This window comes from Strix uralensis, chromosome 1 (assembly GCF_047716275.1).
Source record: "Strix uralensis isolate ZFMK-TIS-50842 chromosome 1, bStrUra1, whole genome shotgun sequence".
NCBI lineage: Eukaryota > Metazoa > Chordata > Aves > Strigiformes > Strigidae > Strix > Strix uralensis.
This window is the reverse complement of record NC_133972.1, coordinates 31,026,555-31,051,186: the sequence shown is the minus strand read 5'-3', so window position 1 is coordinate 31,051,186 and position 24,632 is coordinate 31,026,555. Positions and strand designations below refer to the sequence as shown.

The 24,632-nt window shown below is 35.7% G+C and overlaps 1 protein-coding gene and 1 long non-coding RNA gene across 3 annotated transcripts in view; one reads left to right on the top strand and one right to left on the bottom strand.

Annotated features, from left to right (window-relative positions):
* Positions 1 to 24,632, top strand: part of KCNH8 (potassium voltage-gated channel subfamily H member 8) — a 193,585-nt gene that overhangs the window by 149,499 nt on the left and 19,454 nt on the right. For both annotated transcript variants that reach the window (XM_074861308.1, XM_074861298.1), the window contains 4 exons: positions 1,048 to 1,247; positions 3,048 to 3,297; positions 7,638 to 7,852; positions 23,019 to 23,057. In XM_074861308.1, the coding sequence (XP_074717409.1) occupies positions 1,048 to 1,247; positions 3,048 to 3,297; positions 7,638 to 7,852; positions 23,019 to 23,057 (704 nt within the window). The remainder of the gene's footprint in view (positions 1 to 1,047; positions 1,248 to 3,047; positions 3,298 to 7,637; positions 7,853 to 23,018; positions 23,058 to 24,632) is intronic.
* Positions 1 to 24,632, bottom strand: part of LOC141940439 (uncharacterized) — a 36,200-nt gene that overhangs the window by 3,026 nt on the left and 8,542 nt on the right. The window contains exons 2-3 of the long non-coding RNA XR_012627988.1: positions 13,765 to 13,858; positions 7,395 to 7,446 (exon numbers count right to left, since the gene is read on the bottom strand). This is a non-coding gene — a long non-coding RNA (uncharacterized LOC141940439). The remainder of the gene's footprint in view (positions 1 to 7,394; positions 7,447 to 13,764; positions 13,859 to 24,632) is intronic.

The window sequence follows — 24,632 nt, the reverse complement described above, 5'->3', positions numbered from 1 at the left end:
GTCTCTCTTCATTCACACTGGACTTCTGTAAATTGCTATACACGGTCAACATCTTGTTTCTCTTGTTTATAAACCAATTTCTTTGCCACTCTGAGGAGTGAGTCTGCTTTCTTTCAAGAACTATAAAGATAGATGTCCCTTAAGAGTAGTGATCAAGCTCTTTAATAGTTTTTTCAATAAACAATTTGTAAATGTGTGTACTATATACCTCAGATCAATACCACATGACAGACAATCTAGCAGTGATTTTTCCCACTGATAATCAGCAAGAACATTTCTGCACAGACAAACCCAAACGACCTGTATCTGTAAGCATTTCTTCAATTTTGCTTCTGGTCTTTTTATTCCCAAGCTGGTCTCTAATTGTAGACAAGCTCCAGGATGTCAGAGCTTTCTGATAAACAATTTCACACCACATTCGACCTTCTCAAGCAATATAAGAAATTAGCTTGTCAGTTTGAATGTATCTTTTTTTTTAACCTGAATTTCTGCTTTACAATGGGTTTTTTCTGTCTTTTCTTTTTAACATCTTATTCCCCAGAATATGATACATCTCTAAATGTTGTTTGCAATCTCATTCCACTACATATGGTCCCCATCAGTAACTTTTTATTTATATGATTTCTCTGAAATTTATTACATTCTATGTAGTTGCTAACTGATCGTTTCAGTCTAGTTTACATACTGATTAATAGTTTCTCATTATTTCCTGAACATGCCTGCCTACATATGTTCATCTGTTTTCCTTTTTTCTTAGACTATGAAATTAATTTGACTTGGGCATTCTTTTGCTTCATACCCTGACTAGATAGCATAAGTCGTAGTTATACCCTGTCCCATGACTGTGACTGCTAGTGACACAAAAAATAGAAATGAATAATCATATGAACACTACTTTATATTACTCGTGGAGCCTTATATTCAAAAACTTTCTTTTATTTCTCAATCAGCAAACTGGTTTTCTGTGAAGATCCTGTTTATTTTCTGTGTTATGTTTTAATGATCAACAAGTCACTCCACACTGCACATAATTTCTGTCCTCCCTAGCTCTGATGCATGCCTTGGTGTTTGGCAATGTGACTGCCATAATTCAGAGGATGTACTCCAGATGGTCCCTTTATCACACAAGAACCAAGGATCTGAAGGACTTTATACGTGTCCATCACCTGCCACAGCAGCTAAAGCAAAGGATGCTTGAATATTTCCAAACCACGTGGTCTGTCAATAATGGAATTGATTCCAATGAGGTAACCAAACCAGGGAGGTTGTATGTTTGATGGTTTTGACTATGGACTTAGAGTCAGGGAGGGGGGTAGTTTTCCATTTGTGATGCTGCATTATGTGTGAAGTTACATATAAAAAAGAGCATGCTTAAAAATAAAGCTGCGTTATCCCAGGAAGAGAGCATACTGTTGAAAAATCCGGTTTAGAACATCATATCATATATTAAAAATTCAAAGTCCTCCATAATTCTGAAATGCTGAAGAAGCATTCATCAGAAACCTTTTGGATGATGCCAGCAGAAACACCCTAGTGAGCAGTTTTGCCTTTCACCAAAAAAAAATCTACTGGGTTTTTTCAGTCTTTTTTAAAGGAGGCACTTCTTTACTGCCCTTTCCTACCTCCTTCATTTTCTTTTATTCTTTGCAATACTGTAAACAAGTGGTTTAGCCTGAATTTTTTTATTATTCATTTCCCTATATTTTTTTTTAAAATATTGCAGAATGTAACACGAGTGAATTCAAAAGACAGACTTCTGGTTGTGTCTTTGCTTGTTTGTTTTAAATGACTTATCCAGGTTATATATTACTATACTCCATAAGAAAAAACAGCTTCTCTCAGCTGGAGTGTTATTTGAAAGAACCATTCCCTTCAGAGTTCTTGTTATATATGCCATTATAAAACTCAGTGGCCTCTAAAGATAATGTGGAAATAAGCAGAAAGATTTGGGTTTGAGAACATTCTTTTCCTGATAAATTCTTTTTGTGGTGTGCACAGCACAAAGAATGAGATTTTCACCAGCATCCTAGCAACACAAGTAGTCTAGTAAGATTTACAAAGGTACAAAAGCCACTTAGATGTCAAAGCTTTCCCAGATTTGGTTAAGGATCACCTTCAGCTTCTGTACCTTTAGCTGCACTGAAAGTGAGTGACTGGCGTACTACAACAGCAACCTCTGGAGAGAACATCAGTATTTCATGATTTGCCTTCCATCCACAAACTGCCTTGTCTAAGTTCACTTGGTCAAGTGTTTGCTGATTGCATTGCTCAGATGCCAGATCCCCTCAAACTACAAAGAAAACTATGATTGTGGGCCTGCAGCTTGCACGGTTCAGAGCACCATTAAACATTATTTTTTTTAAAAAGCTCCACCTGAAATTTTTGTGGTGCCTTGACAAAAGGAAAGATGATTTGATCAGTTACATGTCTTCTCTCAATTTTGCCATCCTGCAGCAGATCTTCTGTAAAACTTATATAGATATCATTATGTGTTGGCTAGGCTGCATTTCCCTGAAATTAAGATAAAGGAAAAATAGGAAGACTTTACGGTCTTTTAGTTTCTATAGTTTCTCCCACTAAACATGCACCTTGTCTCCATTCCTTTTCCACATCTCCTTCACTGTCCAATTGCATCATCAAAAAAAGAACAAAAAACCCACAAAAAAAAAGATCTTAGAAATTTTTCTGAGTTATTCCTCTTCCAGTGGTTTTATCACAGAAGAAGTAGTAATACACACAAACAGCCTACTGTGTTCTAACAGCTGAGAAGAACTTGTGCATTAGGGAGAATTCCTATACACAGTGGTGTCGAAGTTTTTCCCTTGTTTTTGTATAAAGGCATATTTTAATTCATGTTTTTCCTGGAATTTATCAGTGTTTATCAGCATAAAGAGTTATTAAGACATAGCACATGTCTCATCAAAGGAAAATCTTTGCATCAGTATGACATGTGCAGCACTACTAAATCGGATCACTTCTGCAAAAGAGGAAACAAATTACTTTACACTTTTTCTCTTTTTCACCCCTTTGTCTCTTTTTTTGGACAGCTTTTAAAAGACTTCCCAGATGAGCTACGTTCAGACATCACCATGCACTTGAACAAGGAGATTTTTCAGCTCTCTCTTTTTGAGTGTGCCAGCCGTGGTTGCCTCAGGTCTCTGTCTCTGCATATCAAAACCTCCTTCTGTGCTCCTGGGGAATACCTCCTCCGTCAGGGAGATGCCCTGCAAGCGATCTACTTTGTGTGCTCAGGTTCCATGGAAGTCCTGAAGGACAGCACGGTGCTGGCGATTCTTGGTATGCTCCTAATCATAGCTTCAAAGAAAAAGAATGGTCCTCCAATGTAGGAGGACCTTCACTACTAACTGATGAGAGTCTGATGAGAAATAATTTGTTCTGATTTTAATCTGTTTTTCATACTCTATGGACATCCCTGATTTTATTTTTTTTTTAGTTAAAACTTTCCTATCTTTTGTCCTAAGGAGATTTCAATTGCTAAAGTGTTAGCTGTGCAATATTTCACTTATATCCTGGTTTTCTTATATTTAATCTCTCTCCTTTGCATGTAAGGAGGTACTTGCTAGCTTTTGATACAAATTGCTGCTTTCAACTAAATTTGATGACAGTATTGACGCCTCAGAGGTTATTAGTTCCTAAATCTTTCATGAAAATTAGTGGCCAGGCAGTGCTCCCACTAATGCTCCCAAATGAAAGAAAGCAATGTGAGCCTACTCTCATTCTTTGAGGCATGTATATTAACACCCCTTTCAGGACATCTATGTGATGAAAACCAAGCATTATTGGCTCTGCTCCCCACAGAGTTACTTCTTGACACTAATTGGTGCTGCCAGCAGTCATCTAGTATATTAGAACAGAGAAAGGCCAGAAGTTCTGTTCTAATAAATTTTGATTATTTGTTTGCTAGATGACTGCTTTGACTTATCTAGGGTTAAGCATCTCTATCTGTAAATTTCAGTGATTGGCCTCAATCTAATGCCTATGAAACAGATTCCCTTTATCTTCAGCTAAAGTATGATTAGACTTGTCTGAGTTAATGCTTATAAAGTATTTTGCTAAAGTAAAATATAAAATTTTGCTCTAAGCGTAAAGAATTATTTTATTATGATTTTAATACCTCTTTAGATTTAAATGTATTGTTCTTTCTAATAACTTTTAATGTTCTTATAAAGCAGAGTTAAAAAGAACATTTCCTTTTTTCTTTCCTTCCTGTTTTGTAGGATTGCACTAGACTGTTGATAATGCAAGCTTCTGGTCTTCTGTAATTGAATTTCCTTTATTTTACCAGCATGCATTTGATTGGTCTTTTTTTAGAATATAAATGTGATACATGTCCTATTTGTTTCATAACTCCTTAATTCCATTAGATTGACAGCCCACATCACTCTATCACTCATTTGTAATTAGGAAGTTTTTGAATGCCTCGATTTTATTATATCAGATAGCAAAGCTATAAAATATGGCTTAGAAAAAGCCTAAGCTTAAATATAGCAAAAGGTCAAGAGCTGCCCCCATTGGAATTATGATTTCATTAATGATTCCATTTTCAGGTACTTCTGAAAATGTTAATGAAAGCACCATTGTGTAATGGTGACAATGAAAACAAGAAGAAAGAGATTCATGGATTTCTGAGAAAAGTTAATGAAATTGTAATGCAAAAACATAAACATAATACAATGAAATAATGTTTCATTATGGTGGATGGGTGCTTCACCATTTAAACCTAATTAACACCAGAAGAAGGTGAATGCATCAAACCTGTAGGTCCCTATGAGAAACTGTGTTACTGATGTGATGTAAATCCGAGAGCAGTTTTTTTCCCTGACAATGCTGGGTTACTTACAGTTCCCAGACCATTATTTTATAATTCTGTCATGATTATAATTCTAGTGGATTAGTTTTTGTTTACTGAACCATTCTCACTAACAAGCAATACAGCAAAAATACAATGAAATGCTCTGATTAAATACAGCTGTTTGGTTCCCCTTGAGACTATTACTTGATATCTAATAATGATGATTAGAATATCTTTTATAGGAAAATATGTTTTAATATAAGTTATGTACCATTTCAGTATACATCTTAGATTTATTTAAAAATATTAGCCATAAGTGATTTAAAAGATATCCATAAAAATAAATGTATAACTTTGACCACATGTCCCAGATATATTAGCAAATAGATGTGTCTGCATAAACATTTATAAGTGACTTTATTCTCCAATGAAAAAGAAAGAGCTACTAAGAATAACTTACATGATTCTGTTTATGTAACAAATGTTGATATTCAAGGTCCAATAATTTTACTGCTGCTGTAATTCTACATGAAACTTCAGTTTACTACCTACAGCCTTTGTTACATGATTTTCATTTGGAAAGAAACATACATTAGCATTACCAGATCAATTGTAGTGTCTTTCAGGATGACATCATTTCATCAAACACTGTAACTACAATCAAATACAACTCTAACATTTTTTCTGAATTATTTATGCATTATTGATACTAATGCCTTAGGTTCATATGCCTAAAAAGTTTCTAATTAAGGTGTTTAAAGATCGGTTTTGGCATATTTGAAATATTTTTTCTCTTGTCCATATTTACACAGCCAGCAACAGATTAACATTGCCAGCTCTCTACTCAGTATAATAAATCTAAATTTACTAATTTTACTAAAAGTAAATTAATGCTTAGCTTCACATTGTATTTGATTATGTAAGAATTGCATCATTTCAAGAGCAGTGACAAATGTTATTGCCATCTATCAGATTTATCTTTCCCTAAACTAATACGAGTTCTCATTTATACCAATTGCAATTTTTAAGAAACCCCAAAGTAGCATGAATGTATGTATATTCCTAGCATAAAATAAAATCCCTCCCTATTCTGGGTTTATGATAAGCTCTTTTGAGAAAGTTGTTAAAGATCCTTGTAAATAGAACAAATTACAAGTAGTATTTTCAAGTATAAAATTGTCTTATTTAAGCAGCTTTGGGTATAGTTGGCTGCTTAGTTTAACTTACCCTTCAATTTCACCATTTCCTGTGTAATATTCAGTTGGAATCACATGCTGGGTCGATTTTCAGATTTTACAGTCTTATTAATCACAGGATAATGTAAGTTTGGAAGGAACCTCTGGAAGCCAGCTAACTTAAACCTGCTTAAAGCTAATTTAGCTCAGCTTCCTCAGGGCCACATCCAGGCAAATTTTGAACATCTCCAAGGATGGCGATTCCACAGCCTCTCTGGGCAACCTGTTTGACCAGCCTCCCGGTGACTTTCATTTCCTGATTTCTAATCACAATTTATTTTGTTACAACTTGTGCCCAGTACATTCTGTCGCACTGTACACCCTGAAGAGGAGTTTAGCTCTGTTTTCTCTACACTTTTTCCCTAGGCTATTGAAGGCAGTAATAATACCCTTCCTTTGCTTTCTCTTCTTAAGGCGGAACAATATGCAGTTTTTTCAGCCTTTCCTTGTAGATTATGTTCTCCAGTCCCTGCTCATCTTAGTGGCCTCTTCTGGACTCACTCTACTATGTCAATATTCTGTTTTGTACTGGGAAGCCCAAAACTGGACACAGTACTCCAGCTGTGGTATGAGAAGCGACATATAGGTGGAAAGAGTCACTTCCTGGGACTTGCTGATGCTCTTGTTAATGCTGCACAAGAGGTTCTTGGACTTTTTTGCTGCAAAGGCACATTGTTGGCTCATGTTCAGCTTGTTGTTCACAAGGACCCCGAGGTCCTTTCCCAGAGACCTGCCTTCCAGCTGGTCAGTCCTCAGCCCATACAGTTGCAGGGACGATTTCCATCTCAGGTGTAGGCCTTGGCATTTGTTTTTGTTGAGGTTCCTGTTAGTCCTTTTCTCATTCATTGAAGTCCCTCTGAATAGCAGCTTTGCCCTTAAGCATATCAACCACTCTCCCTAATTTGATGTTGCCCATAAACTTGCCAAGAATGCACTCCATCACACTGTCTGGGTCTTTAACAAAGACCATCTGCCTTAAATTTTGGGGAAGACCTCTCCTTCAATGACTGCTTTATACCTCAGATCAGATGTTTGTGAAAGCTTCTCATTATACAATTTTTGTGCTTTTAAATATATGGTCAGTTGTGGGTTTTAATACATTCAGTATTCCAAGGCACTCTTGCCCATAAATGAAAATATAATAGCTTAAGAATTCATTCTTTTCTCTTGGGAGAAGTGCCATTGAGCTACACATGTATTAATAGCCTATACAACTAAGATATATTATGAAGTGTAGCTATAATGTTTGCTTTTTGGAAAACAAAGTCTCACCTGCTATTAATTACCAGTGTAAATCTTAATTTTATGCGTATTTACTTGATTGCTCCCTTAAATCAGGTAGTTACCTGTCTGGAAATTAGTCTTTGTACCTTCAATTAATTACATATAAGATTGCACCTGCAAAAAAAAAAAAAAAAAAAAAAAAAGACAGCTTTTAGTCAAAGATCCTTTAGAATGTTATTAATTAAACAATACAGTGGTAACAATGGGATTTAAGATTTAGCAATTATGTTGAAATAGAGTTATGATTCAAAAAAGGAGTAAAGAATTTGTGCTTTGAAGATGATTATTTTCATGTTTTCTTTTAGGTAAAGGAGATTTAATTGGAGCAAACCTATCCATTAGGGATCAAGTTATTAAAACAAATGCAGATGTTAAAGCTCTAACGTACTGTGACCTCCAATGCATTATCCTCAAAGGCCTCTTTGAAGTGCTTGACCTTTACCCAGAGTATGCTCACAAGTTTGTTGAAGATATACAGCATGATCTCACATACAATCTAAGAGAAGGCCATGAAAGTGATGTAAGTATCTTTAAAGGTCTCTGCAGCTCTTGTTAACTTTAAGATGTTTCTCATACTTTAGCCAGTTCTCATAATTTTGCTACGGTAAAGAAATACACAGATTATGTTAAAAGGACCACTCATTCAATTTGTTTGATAATTCAGTCATTCATAATGCATAATTCAAAAATTCAACAATTCATAAACATGAATTGTTTATCAACTGATCAGATCATAAACAGTGAGCATGTTCTCTGCTTCTCATTTTTCCATAGAAAACATCACCTATGAGAGAACATTCTTATTTAATATTTTGTTATTTTTATACTTTTTCTAGAAGCTTGTGTGCCAGCCTAATGAACATTAATTTCATAGATCACTGATTATTACTTCGTTGTTAAGAATGTCGTCACACACATTGAAAATGAGAAACAATTGTTTTTCATCACACTAACTAAAATGTGTTTTTCCATTTAAATGAGCAGTTTAATGTGAACAAGAAATTCCAGATAAAGCATTGACAAAAGACTTCAGTATAGACTTACCAAAGTGCTTTTACTGATATTATGTAGTAATATATATATATTCAGATTTTAATAATGAAAAGCTTTATGACAGCTTTCTTTTTCCGACTTAACCGTATGAGTGTATGAAGATAGTGATAGCCAAACTTTTAGGTTGGTATTTAACAGTTCAGGTATTTGTCCTTGTATTGTGCTTCTCCTTATACACAGAGAGAAGTAACATTGAAAACACACTATCAAGTCAGGAGATGAATGTACTGCCAAGGAACCGTAAAGGGCAAAAAAGGTTATCTGTTTGGGCAGACACCACAAAGAGCTGCAGAGTTTAAAAACTCCATACCCTGTGTGGCTGTTGTCCTCTGTGTAGTGTAGGCAAGCACTCACTAGAGTGGCCTGTTGCTTGGCTGGTTTGTGAGAAGAAGTGTCAATGGATGCCCTGTGTGCACACCACTCCAGCACTATGTCTTCCCTGCTCATGCCCACTCATGTGTCCTTTTTCAGCTCAAACACCCAGTGAACACAAGATATAGGCTGATTTTTCTATAAAAAGCTTCTCACTAGGTGTACTTTGGCACCAGTGTTTCCACAGCAATGCTCTATAAACAACTGCAGTAGAAAGGTGTAAAGATATAAATGCAAACTTGTAGAAAGGAAAACTATCAGGGCATCTCATTTGTTTGCCTCTTGCAATGTCCCCAGACTTCCTGCTGCTGAAGACAGCAGCTGAGAGAGTACACATCTGTTCTGAGAACATGAAGATTAGTTTTATAACCAACGCATTTTCCTTGGGGGGGAATGCTTAATCTGAAAAGGAGTATAACTCCATGTAAAGATAGGGTCTGAAGCTGATTGCATGCTCCTCTCCATTTTTGTTATGGACCCTGGTGAACCACCACAATGTATTGCTTCATGCTTTTCTGTATGACAAATCTGAGGATCACCATCTCAGCTGCATACACATTCAGCTTTTATAAAATCAGGGACAACTCTTCCCAATTAAAGTCAGCTGGGTGATGTACAGACTCTCCTGCTGGGAGCAAATCTACACCAGCCTCAAAGGTGAGTGTGCAGACAGGAAAAGAACATCCTCACACACACTGTGGAGGATGGGGTTTAAAGCAGTGCAGGACATATCCAAGCACCTTTTCTGCTTTAAAGAGGAAAATATTTACAGCATTTGTGAATACACACTGTACTGTCATGGTATAATCCATTATCTTAAAATTAAAAGGAAAAAAGAAAAAAAGATCCTGACACTGAGTAGCATCCAATGTCACAGGCAAATATCAAGAACCCAAGACAGATTATCATAGTGTCACTTTCTCTACATCCTTGGGTTAACTATGCCCTCCACTAGTATTTCTCTTGCAGCAGAACCAACCTCAGTCATGTGTCTCTCATTTCTTATCCAATTATTTTATTTATCAATAAGGATAAAGAGCAGGAATAAAGTGGCCAAAAAGAAGGCTCAACAAATGAGAGAAGATATCTATGTCAGTAGGAAGTGTGCCTGGTCAACCACTCTCTCTGCTTCACCTAGAAAATACCATGTCTTCATGAATATAATTTGCAAGCAGAAATAATTTCAGAGTTATCTGGTGGTTTACTCTCATAGAATAGTAAGAATATTTTCAGAAGTACAGTTTGTGGGTATGAAAATATGAACATTAAAAAAAATATTTTTTTTAATACAGCATTATTTCTTGGGAATGGTGCTATGGGAGAGTTTGACAGCTGTGACACTGTATCTTGATCTCTCTCTTCCTAAAACAGGGAGATTTTATTTTTGCAAGTGTCTATGACTTCTGCAGCTTTATGGAAATTTTGGGTTTGGAGAGCTCTTCCATAGTTAAACAGGAGATTGATTCATTTGAATAAGTCAGTTTCTCACTCTCTTTTTCCTTGGATGTTTTAAATAACTGCAAATTTGCAATTGAATATGAATTTAATGCTTCTGAAAATGGATCAGCAGCAGTATTTAGGGTCAGGTGAAGTGAAATAGCATTCATTTCCCCACTATGACTTGTCAAGTGCCTTTCAGTTTAGGGTCAGGTAAAACTACAGATTGAAATAGCATGAATTTCTCCACTTGCCAGGTGCCTTTCAGTCCTGACTTAAATTATTGCATTTTCAGTCTACCAAAACTGCCTTAGGTTGTAGATATCCTAACACTTTAAGCCAGCATTAAAAAAGTGAAGCTGCAGAAAGATGCAGTCCTGATGATCCATTATCCCCTTCCTTGTGCTGTTTGAACTGTTCATTGCACACAAAACTGAATGAGAGATTTGAACTGAATTAAAATTAAGTGGATCAAAAAGGGCCAAAAGTCATCAAGAGTTTCCTGATCCCGGAGTGTCAAAGTTGGATACTTAAGCACTAGATCATGTAACTACCCTACCCACACAGAAATCTCTAGGAAAACTTTCAAAATTTGTTTTCCTGGTTCATTTGCAAGTCTAAAAGCATATATAATGATGTGCTCCATCTACATTAAAATCCAAGTAAGGTGTAATGGTGGAAAAGGCTCCAGGACTTCCATAGCCATGCCACTTTTCAGTAAACAAGGAGGATCTGTAAGGAGATTTCCCAGTAACAAGTAGAAACTGTAGCTGTTTATAGCTGGTTACAAAAAGATTGAAAGTGTTGCTTAAGCAATCTTGGAAGAAAAACTCAGGAGATTTTAAGTACAGGAGCTGGCAATCATGTAACTATTTCAACCTCTAATGAGTAACAGATAGAGAAACGCAAAGACACGAAACCAGGGAAATAAAGCTTCGGTGGTTCCTCATGACAGCTCTAAACCCAGCAATCATTAAGTGATTTATGATTATAACCATTAATGTGTGAGCAATCACACTGGCAGTGCTATTATGCCATCTTTTTATATATTCCTATCACAGTGAGATGTGAATTAGGAAAAATGTCTTTACATTGATTATATATATACATTCTGTCCTTTGCTTTCTTGGCTGCATTTTGCTCAAGAAACTTGTAACTGTTTTTGTAAATGTACTCAATTATTTGAGGACAGTTAGAAAAAGATAATTTGTAGCTGGAGTTGTGACATTAAAACAATTCAGCCATTCAGGTGTTTCAACCACTTTTTCTAGATCTGTGACTATGATGTCATAGCCATTAAAGAGTTTGCTAAGTGACACAGGTTTTGACACTCGCCTCACCCAACCTATATCATTTTGCACTATATACAGGCTGCATATATAGCAGGCAGTGGGAGAGTCAGATATCTGGTTTGATAAAGCTAGGCACTCATAAGAAGGTTCTTACAACACATAATACAATTATATGAGAAAAAAGAAAATTATTTTGCTATCCACTAGCCCTGGAAAATGTACTATTTTATATATTTAGAGAGAAGTAGCAGATGTTCATAACTCTGAATTATCCTATGAGAAACTCAGAATAGGTAAATATTTGCACAATATCTTTGTGGGCTTGGTAACAGTTTATTGTTTCTGATTATTTCTTGTGTCCACACAGAAATGTCTAGAGTGTAGACATCATTATTCAGCAAAAAAACCCCAAGGGTTGGTTACAGCCAGACTGATACAAAGAACAGGAGGCCTCCTTGATATCTATGCCATCCCTCAAGTTGTAATGAAGTCCCAAAGGAAGATAAGACCCATGCAGGCACTATCTTTGACTCATTAGAGCTCTATCAATACCTGTCATTTTCAAAAAGAAAAGTTTATATGACTGAAGATTCAAATATCTGTGTTTGTAGACAGGACTTGTAATTAATAAGAATCTACTTTTCCTTTTGTAGCCTTAAAAGTAGTGTTCTGCCTCTTACAAGAACTTCCCTTCCCCCAAAGGAGAAGCTACTCTTTAAAATTAAAATACTCCGTCTCTGAAGCAGGGGGGAGGACTGCTTCCTTCAGTGCATCTGCAGTGTAAATGAAACATAATGATAAAGATTGCACAAGAAAAGTAGTAGATTCTTCCTCCAGTTGGGAACACTGAGTCTTACTGTAGCTTAGCCGGGCTCCTCGATAATAAAATAAATAGAGAAATTTTAAAAGGCAACCAAGAAGCCATAAAAAACAAAGAATATTTTTTTTTCCCCCAGAAAGACATTGTCTGACAAAACAGGGTTTAATTCTTGTCCTTTAGAGAGGCTGGTGTTTAGAATTTATTAAATTTTAATGATTGAGTTGTGGGGGGTTTTAATATAATAAAGATCAGGTTGCTATTAGCAATACTAAATAAATTACAAGGGATGTTCCTCATCTTCTACTGGGAAACCTGAAAACTGGCCAAACCAATTGTTCTTAAAGGTGAAAAATGCTCTAAGCTCTGGAGCATAAAACAGAGAGCACAGTTTGGGAAGAAAAATATCTACAAATTCTAATCTAAAATATGCTGAGTGTTCTGGTTCATTCCAGCTAAGCATTAAACAAGTATTTTAAGGCCATAATGTAATTCCACCTTATTTCTTTTTAATTGGTTTATTTCTATACTTTAATCTTTCTTTGTGCCAACTGGTGGTATTGCTCCTGTAGGCAGAAAAAATGCCTACAGGAATTTTTGAATGCAGCACAAAATTCAGCTGAAAGTCTGCCTAGCCACTGTCTGTTTTTCAGCTAGTAGATTATGTATTTGACATACATTTATTCTTGCCTCTTTAGTCATGCTTTTTCTAAATATTCTAATATAGGTCTGTTGAATTTATGAATGCTGCTTTCCAATATAGTAATAACTCAGAAGGAATTCTATCTGTTACATATTTGATTATCTATTATGAATCAGCAATGGAAATAGCATGACATTTCTGATTTTTTTAATGCATCTTTATTGTCTGCTTAATAAATAGTATTTTGCATTAAAGAAACAAATCAAAGTCATCCTATTTGCAATTCTATAGATATTAAGGAAAAAATAAGCATTTTTTTTAAAATAGTTGCTTTTAATTTTGGAAAGTGTTGTAAGATAAGAAAACCTGATAGAAACTTCAGTCACATAATTACTTATTGATGTGTTTAACTTTCAGAGCCAAAAAAATGTTATATCTTGGGTATTACCTATGTTTTTATAATAAAACCTATGCACTGAAAAAATTAATTTCCACACCAGCTCTTACTACACTGCTACACTTAGTCACAATTCCTCTACCCCAGCCTAGATCATAGCTCATCGTGTACACTGCAGGACAATCAGAGATTGCAAAATATTTTTCATAATAAATAATTTCCATAGAAGATTTCCCAAATAATTCCAACCACCTTTTTAATAGAGAAGAGGGTTTTGCCACGTTACCCAGCAGCTGTGTAGAAAAAAGTGGCTTACCTTAGAAAAGTTAAAAAGCTCCACTATATCACTTCAAGTGGGGTTGGATAACTATGAGGAAAACTTGTCATTTTTAAACAAACTTATATGCAGTTAAGCACCCACCTTTGTCAACAGGTCATCTGGCAGAAGATCATGTACTATTACTGCAGCTGTAACTCACTGGTGTTTATTGTCTGTGGCACAGTAGGTATAAATTCTGCAAAACAGGAGACCGTCAGTCGATGACAATTTTTGTGTTTTTACAAGAATTACTACAACAGGTGGAATATAGAAGTGAATAAATCACCTAAAGTAACATAAGTCTAACACTTTATCTGCATGATTATTCTGAAAACAAAACAAAACACCTTAGATTCCCATTCATCATCTTTTTCTTTAGTCCATGTGCACTTGGCAGCAACACACAACAAATTCCCGTTGATCTATTAGAGACCCTAAGTGGCTGATGGCTGTGCGTCCACTGCTTTCTGCCAGTCAGCCACCATATTTCCATTTCTTCTTTATACCTCTTTTGATATGAGACGGAGTCTGCAAAAGTCTCATCTCGGCAATTATAGAATAGGAAGGAAGGTGCTCCTCATGCTATCAAAAAGTAAAATAATTTTAAAACTGGGTACATATAATTCTCTTTGAGACATGACCCCTGATGCGTTCATGGGAGTAGGTCTCTTACCTGCCTCTGCACATGGACTACTCTGCAATCAGTGCTGCTGTGAAATATTGCTCAGTGCTCTTTCGCATTTTACAAGCAACTCAGATTTTTATCCATGCATCTGGGGCCATCTGGAATTTTTTTTTCCTTCTTCCCTCTCTCTCCCCCTATCCATCTTCTCAAAATAAATTACTCAATTGCTGAACAAAGCAGCACTCATACAACATCACTTACACAGCTCAACATCTATATTTTTATGGAACAAGTAACAGTACTGCAAGCTGTAGAAGCGTGTGACTACTGGCAAAAACCAGAGCAGTTCATTCACCTGTTTTACACTTAATTTCTGATTTTAAATGAATGAGAAGCAGTTTGGTAATGAGCTTTGGTCATCTAGCTCTCCGCAAGATATTTCACAGTCTCCTACCTGTATTCATGACATTAAGCAGGTTTTGGTGGATCTTTGCTATTTAAAGGCGGATGCTAGTTTCAGACAGTTGATTCTGCTGCAATATCCTCCTCCCCATGCAGTGTTACAGTCAGTCCTTCCTCCATTCCCTCAACCTGGCAATTACCTGCTTCACTCAGCACCGGAGTGGTGCTGACCTGGAGCTATAGTGCGAGCCAGGTTTCACTCCTTTCTGTTGTCTGCTAACTCATAAAGCTTGTTTACTTGCAGTCATTGGTGAGCATGATGCGTGGTGCCTCTGAGCCATCAGTTCACTCAGTAACCCTCAAGATAATCATCTTACTATCATGTTTCTAATATATCCTTCAATATGGTACACCGCTGAGAAATAATGCAATAAGGAAACATGTAATTCAAAAAGGACAGACTGGTATGACTGTTCTCTTGCAGGCTTGGTGGTCTTTTCATTTTCTTTCCTAGTATCTTTACCTGAAGAATTCTTTTTGCTGGTATGTTCCTGTTTCATTTCTGTAGCCTTCAGTTATTCTAACATTTTTTCAAAATAACACCACACAGCCACCTATAATGTCTGGTTTTGTCTCTCTTATAGTTTATTCTTCTGATTTGTGGTCATTTTCCAGTTAGAATATTCATCCCTCCACAACTTTTATTGATCTTATTCATTAATTGTTTTTTCATTAGTTCTTGTGTTTTACAAGTGTTTTCCATTTTTCACCTAAAACAAATAGACAATTGGCTGTAAGGATGAATCCCATGAGATGTGGAAGAGGCCAAAGGAGAGGAGAGGAAAATAACCCATTTAGTTTTGTCTGGAAATATGTTACATACATGTGACCCATCCCAAAATTCCCACCCCTGTGGTCACTCTTACTTTTGTGAATGGGACAGGAATTATGATTACTAGTCACACATTATTTATAACAAGACTATATAATGCATGTATAAAATTAGGATTTTCACAGTTGGACCGTAGCACTTTCTTGACAAATGCAAACAATTTTCATTGTAACTAGAATTAAAATGTTTAAATAAGTGACAAAATTTTGCTTCTAATTTTAGCTTTTGAGTTCTTTTGAACACTCTCTCATTCATTTCAGTTCCTGGGATTATTGCTTTCTGCATCAGATTATAAAGCTTAACCAGAGGGTTACATGTTGTAAAAAAAATCCAGGCTAGCAAAGCAGCTTATTGATGTTTTTATACTGTGGTATGAGGAGGGTATAGAACACTGTGTCAAACAGAATTTTAGCCAGGAAAAGCTCCTGGCTTTCAGAGAGTATTGCCTTGGAATCTAACATATTTCTATTTTAATTACACAGGGATGCTAGATGATAACTTTTTCCAATATGCTTCACTGTGTCTTAGGAAATATGATAATGTAACTTTTACAATATTAATATTATATTTTTGTCTCTAGATTGGAAAAAATGGAAAATGAAATTAATCTTATTATTTCTTAACCTTAAAATATGAATTAGAGGGTGGATTTTATTTTGCATTGATAAACTAATGACCAGATAGTGGCCTTAAATTTAGAAGCATTCTTGCAGTAACCTATCCTTTTATTATTCTGTGAAAAGACTAACTTATGACGGAAATGATAATACTTATCACAATTTCTTCTATAAGAACAATGGTTCTGGAGGCACAGACTACCTTGAGATTGAATGAGCATGTCAGACTGGCTTATATGGTAAAGTTACTATATCACTTACAGAGTCATCATAACCTCAGGATATGTGCTGAAATGTGTGAAATTAAATATGATGTAGTCTTTAAGCAAACTGACTATAATCAGTGCAATTTGTGTATCAAGTTGGCATTCTACATGAATACAAGTATGTGTTCTCAATTTTATTGAGCTGGTAACATTCTAGTGTAACTTTTTTAAACATCATAGAATAGTAGAATAGCTGAGCTTGGAAGGGACCTCTGATGATCATCTAGACCCACCCTTCTGCTCAAAGATATGAAAGCATATAAAAATGAAAACCATAAATTATTTATGTACAAATTCAGTCTAAGATTTTACTGATATAAAACCAAATATACCAGCATATTGTTCTTTTTAATCATCTATAGCTTCACTCAGTAAAACCAGAGCTACAGAACCTGCCTACATAAGTGTAACTAGAGTTCTGCTGAAAATGCAATTCCTACCTAAGACATATAGATCACTTTTTCAGTGTTGTGATAAATAATAACATGATTGTAGTAGCAAATATATACATACAGTATATACATATATACTGTACATACAGTATGGTACTACATATATAGTAAGTGTTCAGGGACAGGCACCATTGATAATCACACTATGTTCATTCCTTCAGGAAAACTGTTACTGGATTTCTCTAACACTGTGTTTGGTTTTATATCACAGTACTTTGAAAACTGAAGCAATTTTTTTCACTTATTGAGAGTCCATGGTGTCTTAGTTTCTAACCCATGCAGAACTTCTTGAGTGACAAAGCTTCCAAGAGCTCCAAAAAGCTACGCCTTCAGCTTTTCTGTATTATACGTATATAGAAAACACAAATTGCATCTCAGGGGAAGGAAATTATGATGGCTCTCTTACTTAATAATGTTATATACTTAAACTTCTGCTGACATCTTCACATGTCAAGACATGGCTTCTTGCCCTGAGGTGAAATTATGTGAATCACTTTCACAGTTACTGTATGTTTGCCATCTTCCCCAAAGTTTTAGCTCTGAATATGTCTAGGGGCCAAATGTGTGCTCAATTTGCACTTTTCTTCCTTCTGGGAGAATTGACTAGAGATTAATCTACTGATCAAGTTGCCACCCAAAAAGCAAAATATTCATTATTTAGAAGCAATGTTTCTGAGGAAAAAAAACCCAATAGATTTTAAAATAAGGAAACAGGTTGTGCTTGTCCCTGCCTTCTTTGTAACGTTTACCCTGAAAGCCAGATAAAGCTTGACTTCCTTACAAATTCTCCACAGACGTGTTCCTGTCCTCACTTATTAACATTCATCCCATTGATTCAGCCTCTGAGTGCTGGCAAAATAGCTGGGCAACATTGGGGATGCTTGAAAGTAGGCAATTGGCAGGTAATAAAACTCAATAGGAGAATATTTTTCAAGATCCAATTCATTGCATTCCTCTTCTCTTTTTAATAGCCTCTCTGAAGTTAGATAAACATATTTACATAAGAAGTAGTATGGAGTTCCATTTAAAGATAAAGCTAACACTACATGCTTAAAAACAACTCTTCCACAGTATCTATAGCCTCCAGTTGAGAAGTGTAATTGGATATCAATCCACCGGGCCAGTCCTGCAAATATTTATGACTCTCCGAAATATTAGAGTTGTATGAAGTTAAGATAAGTTTTATTGCCTTGAAAGCTATTAGCATTCATTGTCATTTCTATTAATATTAAGTAAATCTTTACATGACTGTAATCAAACTGTAGGAATATCAAAGTTTTCTCCACTATATCTTTTGTCTGTAGTAATCTGCAAGCTTTTCCAAAAATGCAACCTTCAAGACCAATGTAAAGTCAGTACCAGGTCTAGTTTAACAATTCCTCCTTTTGTCTTTTGACATTATTGACAGTCTCTTCATTAATATTTTTTTTTTTAATTCTTATTGGCACACGTTTGCTATGAAAAATGTATGTTCAGAGCAGTCTGCGACCCTACTTTCTTCTCTTGTTTTGGGGTGGGGGAGAGGTAAGTAAGAATATAGAAGTAAATATGACAAATTATAACATCCACATTCACTATTTATTCGATCTTTGATTTGGACCAAGTGACAGAGGGGTTTGGTTTTGTTTCTGTGACACCTCTTTAACAGAAAATGCAATAGATCCTGTATTGTTAACAAAACAATCGAAGTATAATTGAAAATTTTTGCTAATGAGTGCAGTGAAATTAACATCCAGGTTTTAAAGAAATATATGAAAAGTAAACTTTTCATACTAAATATAAAAGCTTATGTGAGAAATTTGAATCCAAGAAACTGTTTGTTTGCAAAAAACTTATCCAAAGCTAACCACAACCAGCCAATTACTGAACATTTGTCCTAACTTCACAGGCTACAATAATTTATTCAAAAGATAGGCATGATGTAGGATAATGACTTAACAGAAGGTTGCAGAGCTCATGGCAATTCACAGTTATTGGTCACCTAGAATAAAATACTGGTGATAGATCTGCTGTTCAACTTTTGCTGCTAATGCAATATACTCTATACTCTAAGTGGGATCAGAGAATGCTGAAAGCATCTGTTCCACAAAATACATTTTCTTTATCTGTTCATTAAGCAAGGAGAAGAGATAAGAATAAACCTGAGAAAATATAGGAAAAAAAAAAGAAAGGGTAAATTGCTCAGTAGATGTAGATATAAAACAATTATATCTAACCTGATAAACTCTTTGTGACTGATTGAGTCTTTTGTGATTTAAAGGATTTCTGATATTTCATTGAAAAATTTCTGATTGTGGAAAACTGAGGCCTGAACACACATGAAGCATTAAGTGCTACAACTCATTTCAGTGCTACAATAATCCCTTGTTATGTACTTGCCTCTTTTCCATTACCATACAATAAATTTGCAAAGAATAGAACATATGGCATGTGTTATTTCCCCCACACTGCCAATGCTCCTAAATGGGTTTTTCCTGTTTCCAAATGTTGACTAAGAACATTAATATTCTAGTTTGATTTCAAATCCTTTCCTGAATCTGTATTTTATTGTTTTGACTCCCCAGATACAAAGAATTATTCATATGTTTTAGGACTCAAGACTTAAAAGCAAATCAGTGAAATTATATTTCTATTCTTGTTCTTACTTCCTGTGAAGGCAACAGGAATTAGGCCAATAAAAACATTCTTTGGAGCTGCAAAATGCAAATTTACTTACCTGGACATTTAATGTATTAATCTCAAATTTAGCTGTATATCTATATTTCTCTTTTTAGGGTTTTATAATTGGAATTAATCTTGAAGTATTGTACAGCTAATTAACTGGTTTGGCCACAATTCCTGGTACAAATTCTTCTGTTAAAGACTGCTGTCTCTTGATCCTGGAAAAATCTTCAGATCACTGATTTTCAACAGCAAACCACCAGTGTTTTCAGATAGGGAAATGTTGTTTCTGTGCTTGTAATAAGCAATGATAAATATTATTGAATTTTTAAGATGTATATATTAACATATTAAACAATTACAAGATTATAGATTTGAGATTACATCCATAGAAGAATTCAATATGAATCTGCTTTTGGTATCTATTATTGTTTTGTCTTGTGAAACTAAATTTAATAGCTGGTTTCACAAGACATAAAGAGCCACCAGGGCTGAAATTAAAATTGAATTAGACTCTTTGACAGTATTTCACATAACTCATGCTAACATTAGTCTTCCTGGTTTTTTCCTAATGCATAGCAGGGGAAATACCTGTTTTTCTTTCAGCAGCCCTTATTCTTTAAGAGTTGTACTTCTTTTTAAAAGACTAGCATGTGAGCTATTTTGTATCCTCTTTCTTTTTGCATAAGAAAGCAAACCATTTTATAGAAGGCTACACCATTGTGTTGCTCTAAATAAAAGATTTTTAGCAGATCAGAAGCTAGGACAGCACCTCGTAATTATTTACTTTGATACTACATTTTGACAGAGCTAAAGCTATGTGCATGGTGAGGTCTTCAAATTTACTGCTCTATGACTGGCCTTGTCAATGTTCTTGTTCATCTTTTCTCTTTGAGAATGGTATTTTTGCAGAGAGAGAGAGAGAAAGAGAGAGAGTGGAGTTGCTGGAGAAGGTTTAAAAGCAAAACTCTTGAGAATTCTCTCTGGTCACAGATTAATTATAGTTTCTTTTACCAGCTTTCAACTACCAAGCCATAAAGTCCAGGCCCCTGTTTTATGTGTGCAAGATATGGTGTTCAAAGTTACAAATGATAAATATGGCTGCAGTGTATTAATATAGAAGCAATTACAACACTATTTACTGTGGGTTCTGTGCTATGGAAAAGACAGTTTCTAGGTCCAGAGTTTATCTAAAAAATCTCAGTTTATCAGACTGAAATTGTCCCCAGTGGATTAAAGGGGTCAGTTTGGGGAAATGGAAGAAGTCTGATGAGCAGTTTCTCATGTCACATGCTCCCTGTTCATACCTTTCCTCCTTCCCTGCTACCCTTTCTGCTGAGGACACTCCATCCCCTCCTTGCAAAAAGCAACCTGCCTTCAAAAATCCCTTTATCTTTTTCTTGATAAGGTCATAAGGCTACAAAGTGCTGCCAGTAACCCCATTTCTTCCACAGCCAGTTTCTCACTGCTGCAGCGACCAGCGAGGGTAATGCTGAGAGCGGAGAAGGATGGATGGGTGGCTGGCTGTGGCTGCTGTGTTGATGGGCAGCAGAGAGGTCCTGCAGACCAGGCACAGTGCTACCAACTGGTCATGGAGCTGAAAGCCCAGCCCAGCTGAAAGACCCCAGCAGGGCTGTGGGAAATGCAACCAGGACATCTAGGAGACACCCATATAATGTTTTCTTTGTCTCTGTTTTCAAGATGTACAATCAGGATTAACACATGTGCTCAGGAAAAAAAAAAAAAAAAAAGTGAGAAATCTTCACCCACATTACAAACTACAAATGACAAGTCACTTCTAAAGCCTTCAACAGGCAAATCCATACTTTCTAAGATCTTTTTTGTGAAGCTGCTAATATTTGAGATTAGCTTGGAGTTTTAATTAAGGCTGCTATTTAACATTCATACTGCACCTGTGCCTAGAAGCCAAGCAAACCGATGCCCCAAAATTCTGGGCACTCTTGTAAATTAATCCTGTTAAACATATGTGCAAAGTGGGCCATTAGTACTTCCTAATTTTGACTTTAATATCTTAGTACATTTCCAGTTTCCTGTTCTCCTGAATCTTGAAGGAGATGGTGTTTCTTCAGTTGGTATAGATTATAGTGAAAGCTGGGATATTTCAGTATCTGAGATCTCATCCTCTGCTGATATTATCTACTACTTTATCTTATGCGGGAAGAACACAGCAGTTATTCTATTTACATAGCCTAATTATTGCAGTTGTTCTGTTTAGCAGTTATTAGAGTGTTATTGCTGATACACCTGTGACTGGCTTGGTTGTTTTGGAGTAGGATTTCTGCTTACACAAACTTAAATATTGTGTATTTGTATATTATACCACTACTAGTACCTTCACTTCTATGAGCAACTATAAAACAGTTTACAGGTTAACCTGAAAGACTTGTGAAGAAGAAAACAAAACAAAACAACCCAAACCAACACAATTACTTTTTTCCAAATCTGTGCCTAAAATTTATGTATATAGGAATTCTGAAAACTTTTATCAAACAAACTTGGAATCCTAATGACTTCCAGAAAGGCTTTACTTCTTCTTCCTGAGTTTGGATAAAAATAAACCAATGCTTCAAATTTAAAATTGATGGGTGTTAAGCACTTTTTATCCTGATGTGTGGGTTTAGGAAAGCTGAAAATCACTTTTGAAAATTCTACCTGGCAGACTAAAATTTTCCTACTAATACAGCATGTAGGCTGTCAAGAGACTTGCCTGTGGTCAAGGTGTGGATATTCAAATAAACAACAGAATGGTCCTAACAGATATTACTCAGCAGTTTCCGTATATTTTATTAGAAGAGTTACACATTAAACTTGCATGATTTTTATTTCTTCCTTTTCTTTTCTTTTGCTTTCTGTTTAATCCAAGAAGGAAAACTATCATGGTCTTGAACAGCTGTTAGCCATGTATCTCCCTTGGGATTATATATTGGGGCCTACTTGCTTCAGTCCTATTACTGCCTTTGAAAATTCCCCAGATATGCTACAGTTAGTTAGATCATCTGTAAGGACTAGGCTGGCACAGGAGCTAAAGGTACAAAGAGATAGGGCCAAATCAGAGCACCGTTCCTGCATGGGTTTTCATCAAACCAGCACTGAAACTCACCAGGCGAACATTCACCCATCTACATTCATTCACAGGTTTGGAGAATTGTCCCAACTTTTTTTTAAAGTAAAATGTTATTTTTGCAGGAACTATCTTTTCAATAAAAATAAAACTTTTTGTTTCTTTTTCTCACAGCATCTGTTTCGAAGGCGTGTCCTTAGTTCAGTGTTATGTCACCATTTAATTTAATACAGATGTTTTATCATGAGATTCTTTTCTTGTATCAACATAAATGTTTCGGTTTAGATGTTTGTATGCTCTTGGAAGCCAATTCTGTGCAGATGCACATATTTACTCCTTTTTTGTTTTGTTTCTTTCAGGTAATATCAAAATTATCAAACAAGTCTACATTATCTCAGGTACGTTAGTCACATTTTAAATATGTCAAGCTTGACTTTGACACATGCACACAGTTATGGCCAGAGCAAAGCTGGAAAAATTCCAACTGACTTCTGTGGTTTCAGAATGAGACTTTAAATAGCATCCTGCAGATAGTTCTGCCACTGTCCATTTTATGAGTATCAGCTTATGATGTTTTTTTCCAGGTGCTGGATTTGGTTATCCTAATATGGCACCTGCATTTTAAATACATGGTTACCCAAACCAAAGTTTTGAATATGGGTAACGCTCATGTTCTGTAGAGTATAGGCTGCATCAGTGCCAGGTCCTGTACAATTTAATCATCATAACAGCCTTCAGATGACTATTATGGTTGACAACAAGGCTGTTATATTTTATATGGACAGGTCTTTTGCCACTATTTTAAATTATTACCCTTTCATACATCTCAGATGGAAAGGACTTAGGTCACTAAATCTGCCAATGTATAAGAGAAAATAATTTACTCAATAGAAGTGTGCTGTAGAACACAGCAAAATTAAACCCATGCTGCAAAATGTTTAAGCAGGTACTAATAGGGGCTGAGAACATTTGGATAAACTCCCCAAATCTGCATTTCCACCCAGACAATCTTACTTGGCCTGAATGTGTGAAATTTGACTATACAAGTTCATCTGGGGTTTTCTATCTAAAGTTAACAGTGCCTTAATCAAGCTTGATTAAGAGAAGTAGCCTGAAAAACTGAATAGCAACCTTTTCTGAAGCCAGGAAGTTGCATTTGGCTGTACTCTTCACTGAGATGTGTGGAATTTGCTAATTTGATCTGGAACCTGATTCTGCCTTAGTCCATTCACCTACTTCCAATAAATACAGTAAGTTGTACCATGTCAATAAATGGAAATATTTTTGATTTATGGTCTGATCCTAATGTGAACTCCATGTTGGCATATCTTAGCACTCATGACCAGTGTATTTTGTTACCATGAAACAGTAACAAACTATATTGCTCTCTTACAACGTGCTTTAATTAGTACATAAAGTACAGAACCGATGTCTATGTTGCCTCTAAATTGCCTTGGTTCCAACATCAAGCATTTAAATTGTATTTTTTTTAGAAAAACAGATATAGCTCTGCTTTTCAATGCTCAGCTCTGAAGATGACACTGTCACACCACTGGTGCATTAATGGGACTTTGTATAAACTGAAAAATCTGCCTACTATCCCAGCAGTGGTTTCAGTTACAACAACCAAGAAGGATACAGAGGACATTTGGGCTTGAGCTGAACTGGTGTTAATGCTATTTATAGATTATAAATGATTCTATATGAAAATGTGTAATTATATGAATTACCAGCCTCAGTTCTTTCCCTTGGTCCACCAGGAGCCTGAGAGCATAACATTCAAAACAAACAATGCCTCAGTAAAGCAAGAGTTGTCTACTCAAGTGTACATATGGTACATGGCTTGTAAAAACTAGTCATATAATCTCTCTTGGTAACAAAACGTATTGGAGTGAGTTCACTGGCTATATCACTAGTGACCTCAATTTGTTTGTATTTTTCTCACATATGCGCATATAGCCATAGTTGGGGAG